This window comes from Atractosteus spatula, chromosome 8 (genome assembly GCF_055471065.1).
Source record: "Atractosteus spatula isolate fAtrSpa1 chromosome 8, fAtrSpa1.hap1, whole genome shotgun sequence".
In the NCBI taxonomy this organism is placed as follows: domain Eukaryota; kingdom Metazoa; phylum Chordata; class Actinopteri; order Semionotiformes; family Lepisosteidae; genus Atractosteus; species Atractosteus spatula.
This window is the reverse complement of record NC_142713.1, coordinates 31,309,570-31,325,990: the sequence shown is the minus strand read 5'-3', so window position 1 is coordinate 31,325,990 and position 16,421 is coordinate 31,309,570. Positions and strand designations below refer to the sequence as shown.

General features: G+C 38.0%; 2 protein-coding genes across 2 annotated transcripts in view; both read left to right on the top strand.

Annotated features, from left to right (window-relative positions):
- Positions 1–16,304, top strand: part of pthlha (parathyroid hormone-like hormone a) — a 31,684-nt gene extending 15,380 nt beyond the window's left edge. The window contains exon 5 of the mRNA XM_088923506.1: positions 16,268–16,304. The gene's annotated coding sequence lies outside the window, so the exon portion shown is untranslated. The remainder of the gene's footprint in view (positions 1–16,267) is intronic.
- Positions 5,578–6,588, top strand: LOC148829416 (galanin receptor 2b). The gene has a single exon (XM_088922597.1). It carries the CDS (start codon positions 5,668–5,670, stop codon positions 6,586–6,588), a length of 921 nt encoding a protein of 306 aa, XP_088778723.1. The 5' UTR covers positions 5,578–5,667.
- Positions 16,305–16,421: the final 117 nt, after the last annotated feature.

Here is a 16,421-nt window from a genome sequence, read left to right as displayed (position 1 = left end):
TGTTACTGGTACTGGAAAGACTTAAGATAAACCCCCCCCCCCAGTCATGACATGATTCTACCAGGTGTACTAATGTAAACAAGAAAGGTTATTAATGGACCATTAACAGAGCTCTTCCCACAGTCCCTCAAGACTAAAGAAAAGTTTATTGGCTGGAAAAAATACTAATCCAATACATTCATTAAAAGTGTGACAAAACTGAATGAAGAATACCAATGCACCAAAAAAATGGTACATTATATTTTATTTCAGAAGGCTTTCTAGTTCCAAATAAAAATGTGTTCACTAGTTCTTGCTATTATGGGATTCAAGGTAATGGTCTTTGGATTAAGAACTGGTTAATGGCTAAAAATCAGAGTGTGCAGGTAAGGTGTAAATGCTGTAGTTGGAGTACTGCAGGGATCTCCACAAGGGCCACTGTTCTTTCCGATTTAGATCAATGATCTCTAGATTCTGGTATAGTTAATAAACTAGTCACATCTGAAAATAAAATATTCAGAGTTTTTTCAGAAAAGTCATATCTGAATATTAAACTCTGCTGAAACTGCAATAAGAAGAAGGTTTAGACAAAATTCAAAACTGAGGAATGGTAGATATTTAGACAAGTGCAGAGTATTACAAGCAGAAACAAACTAGATGCATGATGGAAAGCAATAAGCAGAAGCAGAGCTTTAAGAATCTTTGAAAAGGACTTAGGATTTTATGTGAAAATTGTGCAATACTTTAGTGAGGCCTATTTTAAAATATTGTGTACATTTTTGGTCACTTTGTTATAGTGAACGTGCTGCGTCTCTGGAATCCGATTCAAAAGAATTGCCAGACGTGGGGCAGAGAATACGCCGATTAGACTACAAAGACTGATTTTAGTCTCGAACAGAGGAGGAAAAGAAGGAAACCTGATTCAAGCATTCAAAATCCTCAAAGATGTAGACAAAGTCAACTCACTGGACTTCAGAATTACTAGTAAAACTGACAAAATTAAAAGCGAAGAACGTAGAGAAGGGTTCACAAAAAAAAAAGAAAAGGAGGCTTTTTTTTTTTTTACACAGCTGTTGTGTAGACCTAAACAAGGTGACACCCTGGCTTGATTCAAAACGAAGGTGGATTAGAGTCTCGGACCACTTGACTACCAGCAACCAAACAAACTAATGAGCCAAATAGCATATTTCTACTTGTAGCCTTCCTCTCACATTCTTATGAACCTTCTGATTATTGAAATCTTTCTAGTACAAAGCATAGGGAGAAACAATTAAAAGTCCATTTAGCTGATATAAACGGCTAGAAGGCGAATAAGGACGTTTTCTAGGTAAAGTGCTCAATAATGAAGTCACTGATATGTAAACGTCGATTCCCTTCAGCTTGAACCAGTTAAGTATTCAATTCTATGAACCTTCAGACTCTCCTTCCGGTTTAGATCTTAAAGGTTTGTAAATGGACAAATTGGATGATAAATGATGAATATCGATTTACCAAATATAGGAGATGTGCCCTCTCCTTACACATGAGGGAGGAATCCCTTTTCCTCTTTTGGAGTGTCTTATACTTGTTGCACAAAGCCTGAAATTCCTGAAAAGAGCTTTGCACGGCGGTTTTTCCTGTACACTGTAGTACTACCCGAGAAACCAAACACAGTCATTTATCATTAATTTAACACTACTTCTGTGAAAAGCCTGCTGTATACAGCAGTTTTCTTTTAGACCTTTTCTCCCATTGAGCACATAAACCTCATCTTGAAGCTAAAACCCGTTTGTCTATGTTGCTGGGGAGTTTTTGCAATACAAGAAGTCATCAACACATTAATTGATTTAAAGTCAATTTCTAGATAAAGAAGGCAATAAACCACAATGGAATAATGCATCCACCAAAAAATTAGTATAGACAAGATGTGGGAAAGCCTACATCATGCTCACTTCCTGTTCCTGCCTTGAAAGCAGGTAATTGGGCCTGTCTCAGCACAGAGCTGGGAACATTTACTTTACAAAAAGCTAATAAAAGCCAATTTAGCAGAAAGGTACATACAATTTAGACGTTCAGATAAAATCAAAGCAGCATCATTTGTGAACATCCGTTTGTGAAAGGAAACGGTTTCATACCATTTCATTGACATAGGATGGAATCAATTGCAGGACATTCCAGCTGCTGCTTTATCACAGCCAATTCTAAACACTCTGCTTTCAAAGCTCACGTCAATTCTGAATGCCGTATCAAACCCTGCACAAAATATAACCAACACTGCCAGGAAGTCACGTTTGATTTTTTTAGATTTTAAGTGGTCTGTCCTCATCTTTCAAACCCCCTCCGGAGTCCAAGGTTTACACACTGGGTCCTTCTCAGGGAAGACTGCATAGTCCTCTTCCTATTCAGTTGCTCTTTACACAGGTTACTACGTCTTCTCTTCAGCTCCTCAATTTTCAAATCAACAGACACTACAGCATTTATATTTGCGTCATGACACCCAGCTTCTTATACTCATCAATAGTCTGCCTCGTAAACCCTCAGGCACTGGAGAATTCATCTCTTAACACCAGGTTGCCCACTTGCAACATCCACCAATATCATCAGTTTAACTCAAAGGCACAGGTGCAGTGAACTCCTCTAACCCTTAACACCCAGTTCTCCATCTTCACATTAAGGAAGACTATAACAACAGCAATCACTAGTTTATCACAAACTCACCTGGCTGATCCTACTTGGTCAGTGACACTGCTCTTTAAAACTCACCTCCCTGTCAGAGTAGGAGCCAGCTTGCTCTTTTCTCTCATCACACATCTATCCATTTGCCGATTAAGGCACTCAATACTCAGGAGTTCACCAGTGCCATCTAGACTCCTCTTTCTCTCATGCAGGAAAATAAAGTATGTGGCTACATTGACAAATAATGCCCACTTCATTCTCATTGAGCCTGACAAACGATCTACCCAAAAGCTCTCTGTTCATCACCTGTGCTAACCCTCTGTACAGACTTAAGTCTCACAGGCCTGCGAGACAGCTCACTTCATCCCCTGCAACATGGCTAATTCTCCACACTCCTCTCACCAAACAGCTTGGCATCTAGATACAGTCTGAAATTATTTTGCTCCTAGCTGTTCTTAAAAGCCTCTTAATTAGCCCATGGGAGTGAACGATTCCACACTGAGCCTATTCTACCAGCTCATTTCCCTCACATGGAATTCCACTCCATCTGATGAATAATTACTCATCCAGAGCAGCTGTGTCTCATACAACAGGTTCTTTCAATTAACAGTCAGACACCCTGACAGACACACAATAACCAAATCGATACCAACAAGAATGCATTACAATCAAACAGCAAAACACTGCACTGATTTCTAGTATTGGAACACACGCATTTTAAGTAGCTTTCAGAGAGTTTTTGGTTGCCCTTGTGAGGCAATAAAGGCATGATGTCTGTGACCCAACTCAGAATGGGTTCAGTAAAGCATGTCTAGAAATTCTAGAAAGATTATTATATATCAGAACTCTGATCAATAATTGACATAATTCAGAAAAGACCAAAACAGGTTCCTGTTTACATCTGTTTACCAGTTCATTGTCCATGCACATTAACCTTGGATTCCTATGACTTTTAATTTGTAAATGAACCTTTAAAGCAGCACCTTTTAAAATGCTTTCTAGAAGTTTAGTTATAACGTGTTGGATGCTTTAGTTTTATCTGCAGTACTTTTATAGAGTTCTTGCAAGTAAAGTAAACAAGATCTTCCCTTTCCAAATCCATCCTGACTCTCTCCTAAAATGCCATTCCTTTCTGGGTATATGGGATTTCTTTTCATTTTATCTCCATCTACAATTTCCAAAACTTTACCTGCTACAGGATTATTAAAACTGATTAGAGTACTTTCTTGGTTCAGTTCATTCCCTCTTTTATAAATTGGTGTTACATCTGCTGCTCTCCATGTTGTTGATTTCTTCTTTGGTAAAAACCTGAGTGAAGTATAGTCTATAACTTACCCTTTATTATTCTTCACTACTCTTTTGCTTTTCTTGGTTGTAATCCTGAAAGAACCATTCCATTATTAATTTTAGACTCCATCAAAATGTAACTTTCTGTGTTTTCCTATCTTTATCTCCTGTCAGTTTTCCTTATATTTTTCTTTATTGATTTATAATGCTAGCCTTTGGAATAAATGTGTTCTGTGGTTCATTCAGAGTCTCTTTAAACTGTTGCCTTATACTGTCTGCTTATTCTACTGTATATCCACCCCATCCCACTAGAATCCTCATCACAACTATCTCCTTCATTCAAATTCTACTTCCCTGAAATTGGGAATGTTTAGACTGGACTGCATGGTTTCAAGGAACACCAAATCAAGATTGCATTTATCTAATGATTCTCTCACTTCTGTTTGCCTCAACCTGTATTATTTGAAAAGAGTAGATCAATGCAGACATGCCTGTTCAATGTCAGACATTCAGTAGATGCCCTGACAAACTTATTCACGTTCTGCTGCTGACATTCCCATTGGGTTTTCTCAGTGTTTGTGAGGAAAATTGAAGTCTCATAAAGAACACTTGTTCCTTTGCACATATTGTATATAATTTCCATTATACAATGTTGAGTTATATTAAGAGTCTGGATTAGGAGTCAGCATCATGAGTCCTTTGATTCCTCTAGGTTAGAGGAATTCTAACCTCTATTCCTCGTGTCTAAGTACTGTTTTTGATGTACAGCTCCCCACCTGCACCAGTTGCATCGCTGAAACAGAGAGGGATGTGATCTGAAGTGAAACATTTGTTTCACATACTGGTTAATGGTATCCTGATGTTGTGATGACGTGACTCAATTCAAACTGAAACGAAAGATAATGCTTTCGGCTCTAGAAAAAAAATCACGTTTACATTAAAAGAGCATGAATGTATTAAATGCAAGAACATCAATTACATGTTTATTGTCCTGTTTTACGTGGAACGTTTTTCTGTGTAAAAACTACTTTTTATTTTTTTTCCCCTTGAAATCAGTTTGTCTCTCCAGAAGGATGAGGCATACTGGCTTTTTAAATTTGGTCACCTGGAAATAAACTGGATTGATATATTGTTTGCTTTTCTTGCTCACACACCTGGGTGCTATTTCAGGGCCAACTCACACCAGCTCCTGCACAACACAGATCACCTCATACTCAGAGACCATGGCTCTGTCAGCACACAAAGGGTTCTCTCCATTTGCACTTGAATGATATTTTGTAGAAATCTGGAATTGGGTGAGGATATTGTCTACAACCGACAAGAACATTTTTTTACTGACTGCCATTTTTTAATTCTGCTCTCTGCTCCCAAAAGATTAACTGTCAATTATATGGGGGAAAATGAGAAAAAAATCCATGATAAAGGGACTCCAACGTTGAAACCGGTTATCTGAGATTTCAGAAGAAGGAACTATTTTGTTTGAGGAAAGCGTTTTTTTGGAAGGTGTCAAATGCCTTCATCTTCATGCTGTTGGATTATTAAGTGAGTATGACCAGAAGCTTTGAAAGAAAGTAACCCTAGCTTGTTATTGGATTTTGCGTTCTATAAAACTGGGAGGAAAGGGTTGATGATAGCCATGTCTAGAAACATGAAAGCTAGAAAACCTACTGATAACTGCTGTACATGTCTTTGAGTACCATCTTTTAGAAAATAGCTGTGTGGCAGCAGAACTTGGCTCTCATCACCATGGAGACTATTCCCAACAACTATGGACTGATATTTGCCTGCACATGTGGTGTGATCTTGGGGATTGGCTTCTGTGCAAACCTGCTAGTGTTCTCACTCTTTGCCAAGTACAACACCTTACGCAAGAACCGCCTGGACCTCCTGCTGCTGAGCATGGCTCTGGCTGATTTTCTGACCCTTCTCCTCATCCCCTTCACTCTCCACTCTGCAGTGCGTCACGACTGGCCCTTGAGTGATACCTTCTGCAAGATCTACCAGTTTTCCTTGGCCTTCTCCCTTGCGGCCAGCACCTACTCCCTCTGTGCCGTCTCTATAACAAGGGCCATGATCATCACCAATCCTCACCGGCCCCCGGAGATGGACCTGGTCATCTTCATGTTCATCATGGTCTGGGCCCTCAGCTTTTTCATCAGTTTCCCTCTGCGAATCTTTGCCACAAAGGAAACGGGGACCGTAAAAAACTTCACCTTCTGTCTGCCCACAATTCATGAGCACCACTACCAGGTGGTCTTGGGCCAGTTTGTCCTTTACTACTTCATTCCCATGCTGGTGATTGCCTTCAACTACATCCGGCTGGCCCTCTTTCTTCACAAGAGCCCCATGATGTCCATGGCCAGCGCCAGAAACACCCGGCGAGCCTCCATCATGGTCTTTCTTGCTGCTGCTACCTTTTCCGTGTGTTGGCTTCCAGGTTATGTGCTGGAACTGTGTGTCTACCTGGGGCTCTACCGCCACGGTCAGTCCTGGGAAATGTTCTACTTTGTGTGTACAGTGCTGCAGTATCTCCATCCTTGTGTCAATCCTGTGCTCTATGTCCTTTTGTCCAAGAGGTATCGACACAGAAGAGTTGGATGGATTTTCAACTGTCACAGAACCAAAGTGCATCCTCAGATTATAAGCGTAACAGAAAGTTCTTCCTAAAGTTCACGGGCAAAGTGAGCTTGTGATTCACTCAAAAAGACGCAGTCATCCAGTGATGTTTTCAAAATAATTTCCCATTCATCTGCAACATTGAAAGTACAGCATACTTTACTTTGATATAGTGTGCTCACCTCATATTCTTTGTTTATTCAAATAATCTCTAAAACATAAAAACATTTTAATTCTGACAACATAAGGTGCCTAGAGCAATTGTATAAATGACATAAATAGTCTTTACAGACTATTTAAATACATGTGTTCAGTATGGAAAAGTGTCCACTGGGTAACAGTCTGTCTGACAACTTAGTCCCATGTTACGTATTGAAAGACGTAAAGGTTGACAAACCTAAAGTACATATCAACAAACAAGTAATGACTACCTTCACCATGTATACTATATCCTTTCTTAAAATGGATAGATTGATTTTTTATGGGTTTTTTTTTCAAAATCAGGGGGTGATAGCTAGTTTTGTTTTGTTTGATCTCAATAGACAAAGATTCAGAAGCTAAAGTGAGATTTCTGAAAGAAGGGTCCAAGATGGGTCAAAGATTTTGACACCCGAAGAAGGCTCCACAGCCGAAACATTGTGGGTTTTTTTTCTTCTCTTTTCAGCATGGAATAAAGCTTTACTTGTCCATTTTTGAAAGACTGTGTACTTATGGAGACCTCTGCTGGCCAGAGAGCCTCCTGCACTTGGATGTATGTGAAATATTAAAATGCGACCAAGTAATTTACACTTACTGACATAAATAAATCACCATATGTAAAACATTGCATGGGGCCAAATGCTTACAGAGCTAAACATCTAGGGGTGACAGGGCAGGGAATCATGTTGCAATATGAGAGAAAGAAGATAAGAAAAATCAACAGGTGTTACATTTAAGCAAATTTATTAATAATAACTTCTACTTATAAAGCGCTTTTCTGGATGCTCCACTCAAAGCACTTTACAGGTAATGGGGACTCTCCTCCACCACCACCAATGTGCAGCCCCACCTGGATGATGCAACGGCAGCCATAGTGCGCCAGAACGCTCACCACAGACCAGCTAGCAGTGGGGAGGAGAATAGAGTGATGAAGCCAATTTAAAGTTGGGGATTATTAAGAAGGCAATGACTGGTAAAGGCTGGGGAGAAATTTGTTCAGGACACAGGGTTAACAATGTCCTGGAATTTTTAATGACCCTAAAGAGTAAGGACCTCGGTTATACGTTTTTTACAGTATAGTGTCCCCATCATACTGGGGCATACGGACCTACATAGACCACAGGGTGAGCACTTCATACTGGTCCAATTAACATCTCTTCTTTATCTTTCCCAGGAGGTCTGTCATCCAGGTACTGGCCAGGCTCACACTTGCTTAGGTTTAGTGTGTTGCAAGTTGTGACTTGCAGAGTGATATGGCTCCCAACTGTACGTTAGTAATTGACAGCTCTATTGTTCGTTAAAAGAAATCTTTTTAATTAAAAATGGTTGACACTAAAAACTTAATATAGTGTGATCGTAATACTCTTGTATAGAGTATTTGTCAAATTTGATCTAAATAATTAAATGAATTCCAGAAATCTCAAGGGCCAAATTTACTCCCACTCCAGTTTTGTAAATCCTCCCTTGCCATGGGGTATACTGACATGACTCCTCCTGTGGTATGTTAGGGGGTTCTACCAATTCTGACTGGGATTTTTGACCATCCCTGCACACAGAATTTTTCTAGGTTTTTTTAGCCCAAAACATGGTCATGAAAAATACATATCTCAGATTTCAGTAAATCTTTTTTGTTCAGCTGAGGCTGATTAGTCTTGTCTACATGAAACCAGAAACTAGACTTGCCTGTGTTTAATCAGTACAGACTTTAGCTCATGTAAAGTAAGCACTATCTACATCATTTGCTTAATGTACAGTGCTTAACAGTAAATAAGGTGGGTGAAATTGCCTCTGTCATATCTGCAACTTTTTAATGATCTTCCTCATGAAAGATACTTACTGTATAATCGTGGTTGTGCACCAGACATAGCACCTGACATCTGAAGCCATTGTAGATGTCTGTGTACAGAGGAAATTGCTCTCCCTTGCGTTTCTTTCCATGCATTTGATCTGGTCTGTGTCAATCACAGGCACTTCAAGTAGGACAGTGGTACTGCTTGGACTAATGATGGTAGATTGATGGGCCCCAGTTGGCCTAGAAACCTCACTCTGTGATATTCCAGCCAGCAGCATTCTGAGGATTGTTTCAGTGAGTAACTGTGATTAAAACCAGTTGAACACCTTAATACACAAAAATTCACAACCATGCGCTTTAACAACCCAAGTGATGTCATACTCTCATAATTTCATACTCAGGGGTAATGAGGAGTACAAAATGAGCATGTGAGTGCAAACATCTTCTAAAATTGTGTAACATGCACTCAGAAAGGAAAAATCTTGTTGCTTCGTTAAGGATGAAATGTAACCCACATGTATGCTTCAGTATATATGAACTTATCCATGAAGCATAAAATGTTTTTAGAGACAGGAAATTTGTACATTGTTTCACATTAAGAATAAAAAAAGGTTTTGGGACCTCAGATTTTCTTTCTTTGTGGCTTTGGAAGTGAGAGGCGTTCTCGATTCCAGAGTCTGGGTTTCATCTGCTGTTTTTTTCCATTTCTTCTCTCTGGCAGACACTCTGCTGAAATAAATAAATTATTCATATGAAGAATGAGAGAATAAAAAGGAAATAGCGCCTTCATGAGTGGATGGCACAATTGAGAAAAGCCCTTTCCAAATTCCTTTTTAGGAATAGATGTAAAATCCAAGGCAGAGGAAGAGCCCAGCTTAGTCCTTTAGTAATTAGCTGACATGATAAACCTGCAAACAATTACAAAGACAGAGAAATCTTTACTGGTCTGGAAAAATCTCAAAACAATAGAATATACGCCTGATCTCTGCTGCTTTCCAAAGCAGCTGGTACAGTCTTCATCAAGTCAAAACAATTATGCAAAAGATGTAATGAGGTACAACAGAGTAGTTAGAACTCACTTGGCATATTGTGCTCAGTTGTAAAAATACTACAGTAAATATAGAGTCTGATCTGGAGGTAAGTAGAAAGGAGAGCAATCATTGTAATACCTGGTATGAAGGTAATGTCATATGCACACAGATTAAGAGAACAGAATTATAGGATGGTTTATGTATTCTCATTCATAATGATTCATAATTAAGCCATGGAGATATCGGTACTTAATGTTTGCCTCTTGGCAAACAAGCAGAATTTAAGATTAAGATATTAAGTACCATGGAAGAGGTTTCAACTCATATGACTTCCTCAATATGAGCACCAATACAAGAACCTGGGGAACATGGCAGGGAATCAAGTTTAGGAGGAGCAGGAGAGACTTTGTTTCATGGAGGATTGTGGAAATCTGGAACAAATGTCCTGAACACATGACTGAAGTTCACTGAAGTGGAATCCTTAGTTGAGATCCAAGAAACAGCTTGATGGAAGTCTTGGATCATTAAGCAAGTAGCAATCTGTGAAAATGTGCTTGTGTAGTAGGTATATAAATCACAGCGGGAACTGAACAAATCATACTAACCAGTAGTGAAAAAGGAGATTTGAAGATAAAGCAATCAAAAAGCAAGGTAAGCAAATAAAAACGATAAATGTTGAAACTGAAGATAGTAAGTTCAAATGGATAAATGACCAAGAAAATAAACAAAAATGTGTCTTTTCTCAGTTTTCCAAAGGTTGCCTTAACAGCAGTATATAGTGTATTCACTCAACTGAGTGCTAAGAAAGACTGACTAGCTCTAAATTCAGCCTTTTACATCCTAATCTGGGTCTGCCCCTCCCACTAAGAATGTGTCAAAGTTCTAAAAATGAATACATTTACTTTTCCACAACCAATAGTGAAACACAAGGTTTACTGCCAAGAGGCAAACATTAAGTACCGATATCTCCAGCCATTTATGAATGAGAATACATAAACCATCCTATAGTATCTACTGTATAAGTATATTGTCCTATAGTACCTATATGTATACTGTAGATTGTTTAATATGGATTCTTAGAATCAATATCGTTATTAGAATAAAGAGGTGTCCCAAGTAGATGGACTATATGTGGCTGCAGAGTAGATCTACTTCCCCGAGAGCATTTTGGTCTGGATGGTATCTCTTTCATGTCAATAGCTTGTAGTTTAGAAACCTACAGTAGATTAAAATACTGCTTTAATCCAAGCGGAGCGTCTTTGCAATTTCTGTGCTTATGTTTCCATACAGGTGGCATAGTGGTGCAGTGGTTAGCATTGGTGTCTTGCAGTGCTGGGGCCCTGGGTTCAATTTTGGACCTGGGGTGCTCTTTGCAGGGAGCTTGTGTGTTCTCCTTGTGTTCAGGTGCCTCAGAAGGCTCCACATCCGAAACGTTGTGTTTCCTTTCTTCTTTTTTTCAGCATGGAATAAACCTATTACTTGTTCCTTTGCATACAAGAATGTTTACAATGTTCCTGATTTTTTTTTAAGTTGATACAAGTTTGTTTTAGTTTTGATTTTTGCTGTCTGTGAAATGACACAGTTCAGTTCAAGTGAGCAAGTACAGTATAGTGAAACATATAAAGTACAAAATACATTTTTATTAGATATTTTATTGGCAATAAAACTTGAAGATGAACACACTAATTAATGACTCCTGTCACGTGTGTGCTTTAATGCCTGTATTGCTCCACTTTCTTCACCTTTGCACAGATGGTTTCTGGTGGTGATGGACTCTTTCTGACTCCCATTTTCCCTCACTACAGAAACATAGAATATAATTGTTAGACAACAAACAGCACCATTTATTTATTAAGCATCCCCTATAATTCACCACAGCACTAATTCCATTTAAACATACGCAGTAAACAGTGTACTCCAAAATTCTTGAGACTACAAAGCCATTACTGGTATTTTTCCATCAAGTCATTTTGCAAAGAGTCTGACACAGACAACAGGGGAATGTGCAATCAAACACTGACGCCTACACTCCAAAGTTTATTAAAAAGTGACTGTGTCCCAATCCTTATGGTCACTTGAAAAAAACATTGGGTTGAACAATATATTATAATATAAACTCCATATTATATTGTACTCTTATTCATGTTACTCTCAAGATCAGAAATAGAAATTGCTTGACTAATCAAAATCAACAGTTATGATTTTGCTATTGTTGGAGGAGATTATCTTCTGAGAACATATATATTTAGAAAATAGGATCCACTGTCTGTCTAACTTTTAGGTTTTTGTTAGAATTTCATTTTTTTTTTGCCATCACAATTTCGTCTGTTTTATTACTTACTACTTAATGTAATCTGCTTTACTGTAAACAAAAGTTCAGAAAAATATGTGCCCATACAAGGACCTTTACTTTATTTTTTTCTGGTTTGGGAGAAAAAGATAAAACCACAAACCATCTGTTAGAACTTCATGTGCAAAGCTCCAAGAATATTTCCCATCCCGTCAGACAGTTGAAAAATCTTCCAAGAGTAATTAGTGGAGGCACTGTACAAAACATTAAGCTATTGCATTTAGGCCTATTGAACTGAGAGAAACTAGAATTCACAAAAACAGCTGAACAGTTGTTGGTTGACTGTGACATGGTGTTGTGACAAATGATTCTGGATATCAAGAAAAAAGTCCTGCACTGAGCCCTTACATTTACCCAGCAAGTTAAACGAAGGCACACTAAGACTCTCTTAGGGGAAATAGAGACAGCCAAAAGTGATATGATAAGCTTAAGATTGTAATGTTGCACTTCTGGGACGGGACTAGTAACACGATCTTGAGGCGTAAAGAGAGCCCAAGTGCTGGGGGAGAGCCGGCAGGCAGCAGGCAGGGAACTGCGCAGAGCTGTGCTGTGCACACCGGAGACCAGGCTGAGCAGGCAGAGCACACAGGTTGGATCCGCGCAGGGTACTCTGTCAGATCTCAGTATTTATCTTGAAAAACTCCTGGGGCGGGCATGGTCGGACACCAAGTCTGCAGGTGGTCCGGCTGCCGCATCGAACCTCGCTTGCCCTGCTGCTCCGCAGTGTGGGCGGATATAACAAGAATAGCTGATGCTGTCTGTTAGAAAAATACCCTGACCGTGCTAATATCCTCATTTAAGTACTTTTAACATATTCTGTTTTATTAACAATAGACCCAATATTTCACTGAATTCTGTGTTTATATCAATGTTTTAAGATTTGGAAAATATAATAGAAATGAGAAATATTGCAAATTGTAATGTGTGAGAAAGTCATCATTAAAATAGTTACTCCATATATGGGTTCTTTTACAAGACTTTTTTTTAATAATAAATTCAACAACTTAAGTTTACTTCTGTTTCAAAGCAGTAGATTAATTAACACAAAACATTCATCCAATTTACTTACAGATTTTTGGAATATTCATGTGAAATCAAAAGAAACAAGCACTGTGATTAAAGGCTGCTAACTCTTTTGAGAAATATTCAAGATAAACTCACACTGTTCTTTTGTGTGAGCATAAAAAGTACCTGTTTGACTTCCCTGTCACACTTGCGGGTGCTGTGTAGGATTTTGGAACTCTCCCTGTAAAAAAAGCTTGTTTATTAAATATGAAAGTCACTACGTTTTTAAAAATCACTTTCATTCTATTCTACATGACTACATATTTGTATGCTACAAATGAGTGATATTAATGTAGCAAGTAAACATTTACTTTCAAGTTTCATACCAGCATTTATCCAACTTCTAAGAAAAGGAACACAAGCTATATATTTGAACTACAGTACATAGAACACTTATCCCGTGGACATGTATTTAATCCCATATTTCAATAGATATATTCCTGGATTCTGCTGCAATTAATTTCTGGACACTAAATGTGTTATATTTTCTCTTTAGAACTATAAAAGCCATTACAAATCCACTATATTTTAACCTGGTTGCAATGCAAACAACTAAACGGATAACGTTAATACTGGTTTGCCACCCTGTTCATGGAGTCTCCTGAAACTTCTAATAGACTTTGATGTAGTGGGCCTGAATACAAACCACCCAGCCCCATGAGAGGCTGTGCTCCAGGTTCAGCATTAGATTTATTACGATCGTGCAGATTGGAAATGAAAGATTAAAATTATTAGTAACAGCAGTATAAAAAACAATAGAACAAAAAAACATTTTTGTTGTGACAAATCCACCATACAAGTTACAGATGTTCCCTGTGTTTTGAATCCTAATGATCTTCCAGCAGGGAACCATATTGTTACATAAAGCAGAAAAAGAGATGGCTCATTTTGCCACTTATCTACAACCATTAAAAGGTTTTCTTTGCTCACAGGGAACAGGAGGGGAGCTATCAGCCCCCTTATCCCCTGCTGCTAAGCCGGTGATGGCTGGTAGTTGCCTTTGTTTCACAGTGTGTTCTTTCTGTGAACTGTGCACACGCGGCAGCAGAACAGAACTTCCATGAGGAGAGAACAGAGGCAACTGGGGGGCTTGAGTGTAGAGGTCATGTGCTGCGAAACAGAAAAAAATATTCATTGACACTGTTTTCTGTGAAAGAAAAAAACTGTTTCTAATGCAAATAAACAGTCATTTTCTTGAGGCAGCAAAACACACCAAAATGTGGTGTGTATACTGTATGTCTTAGATTTTTTCTAAATTATATATGTTTCCTTTCCACCCTGTATCACTGTGTTTAAAGAAATGGAGAAATGCAAGAATTGTCAAGAATGGAGATTAAATCACATATATATAAACATTCTATTGGTCCAGAAAGGGTTTTGATATATAGGCTATATATATGCTGGATTAATGTGAGAGACTGAAGGTGGCGATTAGGTTTGATAGATTAAAATGAGAGATACTGTATTTTATAATAATGGTATTATGCACAAAATCAATCACCTTCATATGACTTTTATTCTTTATAATAATACAAATCTTTTGTCATTCAAACTTTTGTGTCAAGAATGCAATTAGAGGCTACTGAAACAGTTCAGTATCAAGCTTAGCGTGGACAAAGATTTGAGTATCACCACAGAAGAGATGATAATTCAGATCACACATAATTTTAGTAACTGACCAAGAGAAAGCAAATGAATACAAATAGCAGAGGGCCCAGTATGGAGCCCTGTGGAACACCAGATGTAGCCAACAGAACCTTCAAACTAAAAGAGAAATAAAATATTGATGCTCAGCAAGCAAGCAATCAAGCATATGTTGTTATGAAGGCAACCTCTCATTTTGCTGTAGTTCTGAATAGATGGGTTTATTTTAATCATATGTGTGAGAATGTAATATTTTTTATTATTATACATACATGTTGAGTCACTTATATTACCATTGTAGGGACTATATGAAAGTAAATAAACACATGCATGTTAAAATAACACAGTCCGATAACAAATTTGTTTTTTTAAAAATGTTACAGATTCGAGTTAAAAATTTTACCATGTTAGTACATACACTGTTGGACACAATTGTTGCAACATCTTCAAGTATTTGTATTAAATAGTACAGGATAACATTTGATCTCCAAAAGTGGATCATCTACACATAGTCAAGAATATTGTATAAACCCTAAAAAAGCAAATCATGGGTCTTAAGTCCTGGTTAAAACTGAAAAACTTATTTTGGGAGTGCATCGAGAAAAGACTGAGAGATACTGTAACACAGAACACAAGTGGATTAAAAACAACATCTGATAGCGCCTCACTTGAGGCACAAGACAGAGTTGGGAAATTTGCTTTTCATCACAGTCCCCCGCCCCCGAGCTTTAGGGCCTGGACATACACTTCAGAACTTCAAACGTTCTTCATGAATTTCTGTGACCAGCCTTTTGTACACTTTGAGATGTGACGCAGCAGTGCTAACCACTTGGAGTGATCCACCTGCTTTCTCCAGATGACAGTAAAGTAGTAGCTCCTGCCACTGTTTTACCTTTAGAAATAAGACGTGTTGGTTTAAAAACTGGAAGAAAGGCTTCTGCCCTTCTGTTGCAATTATCAAGGCATGGTAATTGTTTTAGTCTTGATGGTATTTGAGAAAAGGAAATGGCATGAATATCGCCTTGCGTTTGTTGCTTGACCCTGTACTGGATAAGCGAACAGAAAATTGATGAGTATGGCATAGAAAATAGGTCCTACCTGTGGAGGAGTGTTTGAAGCCCAGCAGCATCCTGCTGCGCAGGAATTCTGCCATCAAATTTTGCAAGTATTCTGACTGCAAATAAGAAAGACCTTTTTTAATGTAAGACAAAACAGATGTCTTATTAGTAATAATAAATAGCAAAATAAACTTTATACTCTAACCTGAATAATATTCCTAGAATCTTCATTGTGTGGCAATTGCAAAAATTGGAGAGCAGTTATAAAATCATGTGTAGTTAATAATAATAATTTGAATTACAATTTGAAATAATTCCTAAGTGTATGAAGTGCCCAACCAATGGTATCCATGCCTATATTCATAAATATTTCAGATTATCCTGAAATATCTGGCTAAACAGACACTGCTTGATTATCGTATTTTCAGAGGGCTTAAAATAAGCATTTGGATTTAGAATCGATTAATGTGTGAAAACATTTTTTGAAAACAAAAAGAGGGATGAATTGTCAGACCAGGGTGATGTAATTGGCAGAGTACTGCAGTAATCTGTATTAATTTACGTGAATTAAAATAACTCAAATCTTTTTTAGTCATGAAGAGAGAAGACTACGAGGGACCTGATTCAACTACTCAAAATCCTCAAAGATTGTGACAAGGCCAACCCAATGGATTTCTTCTTAATCAACACACAATGAAACACAAACCAGAGGAGAGAAATGGAAACTAGGGGAAAGTATATTTAAA

Excerpts from the sequence above, each read along its gene's own strand:
- LOC148829416 (XM_088922597.1), top strand. The coding sequence starts at position 5,668 with ATGGAGACTATTCCCAACAACTATGGACTGATATTTGCCTGCACATGT.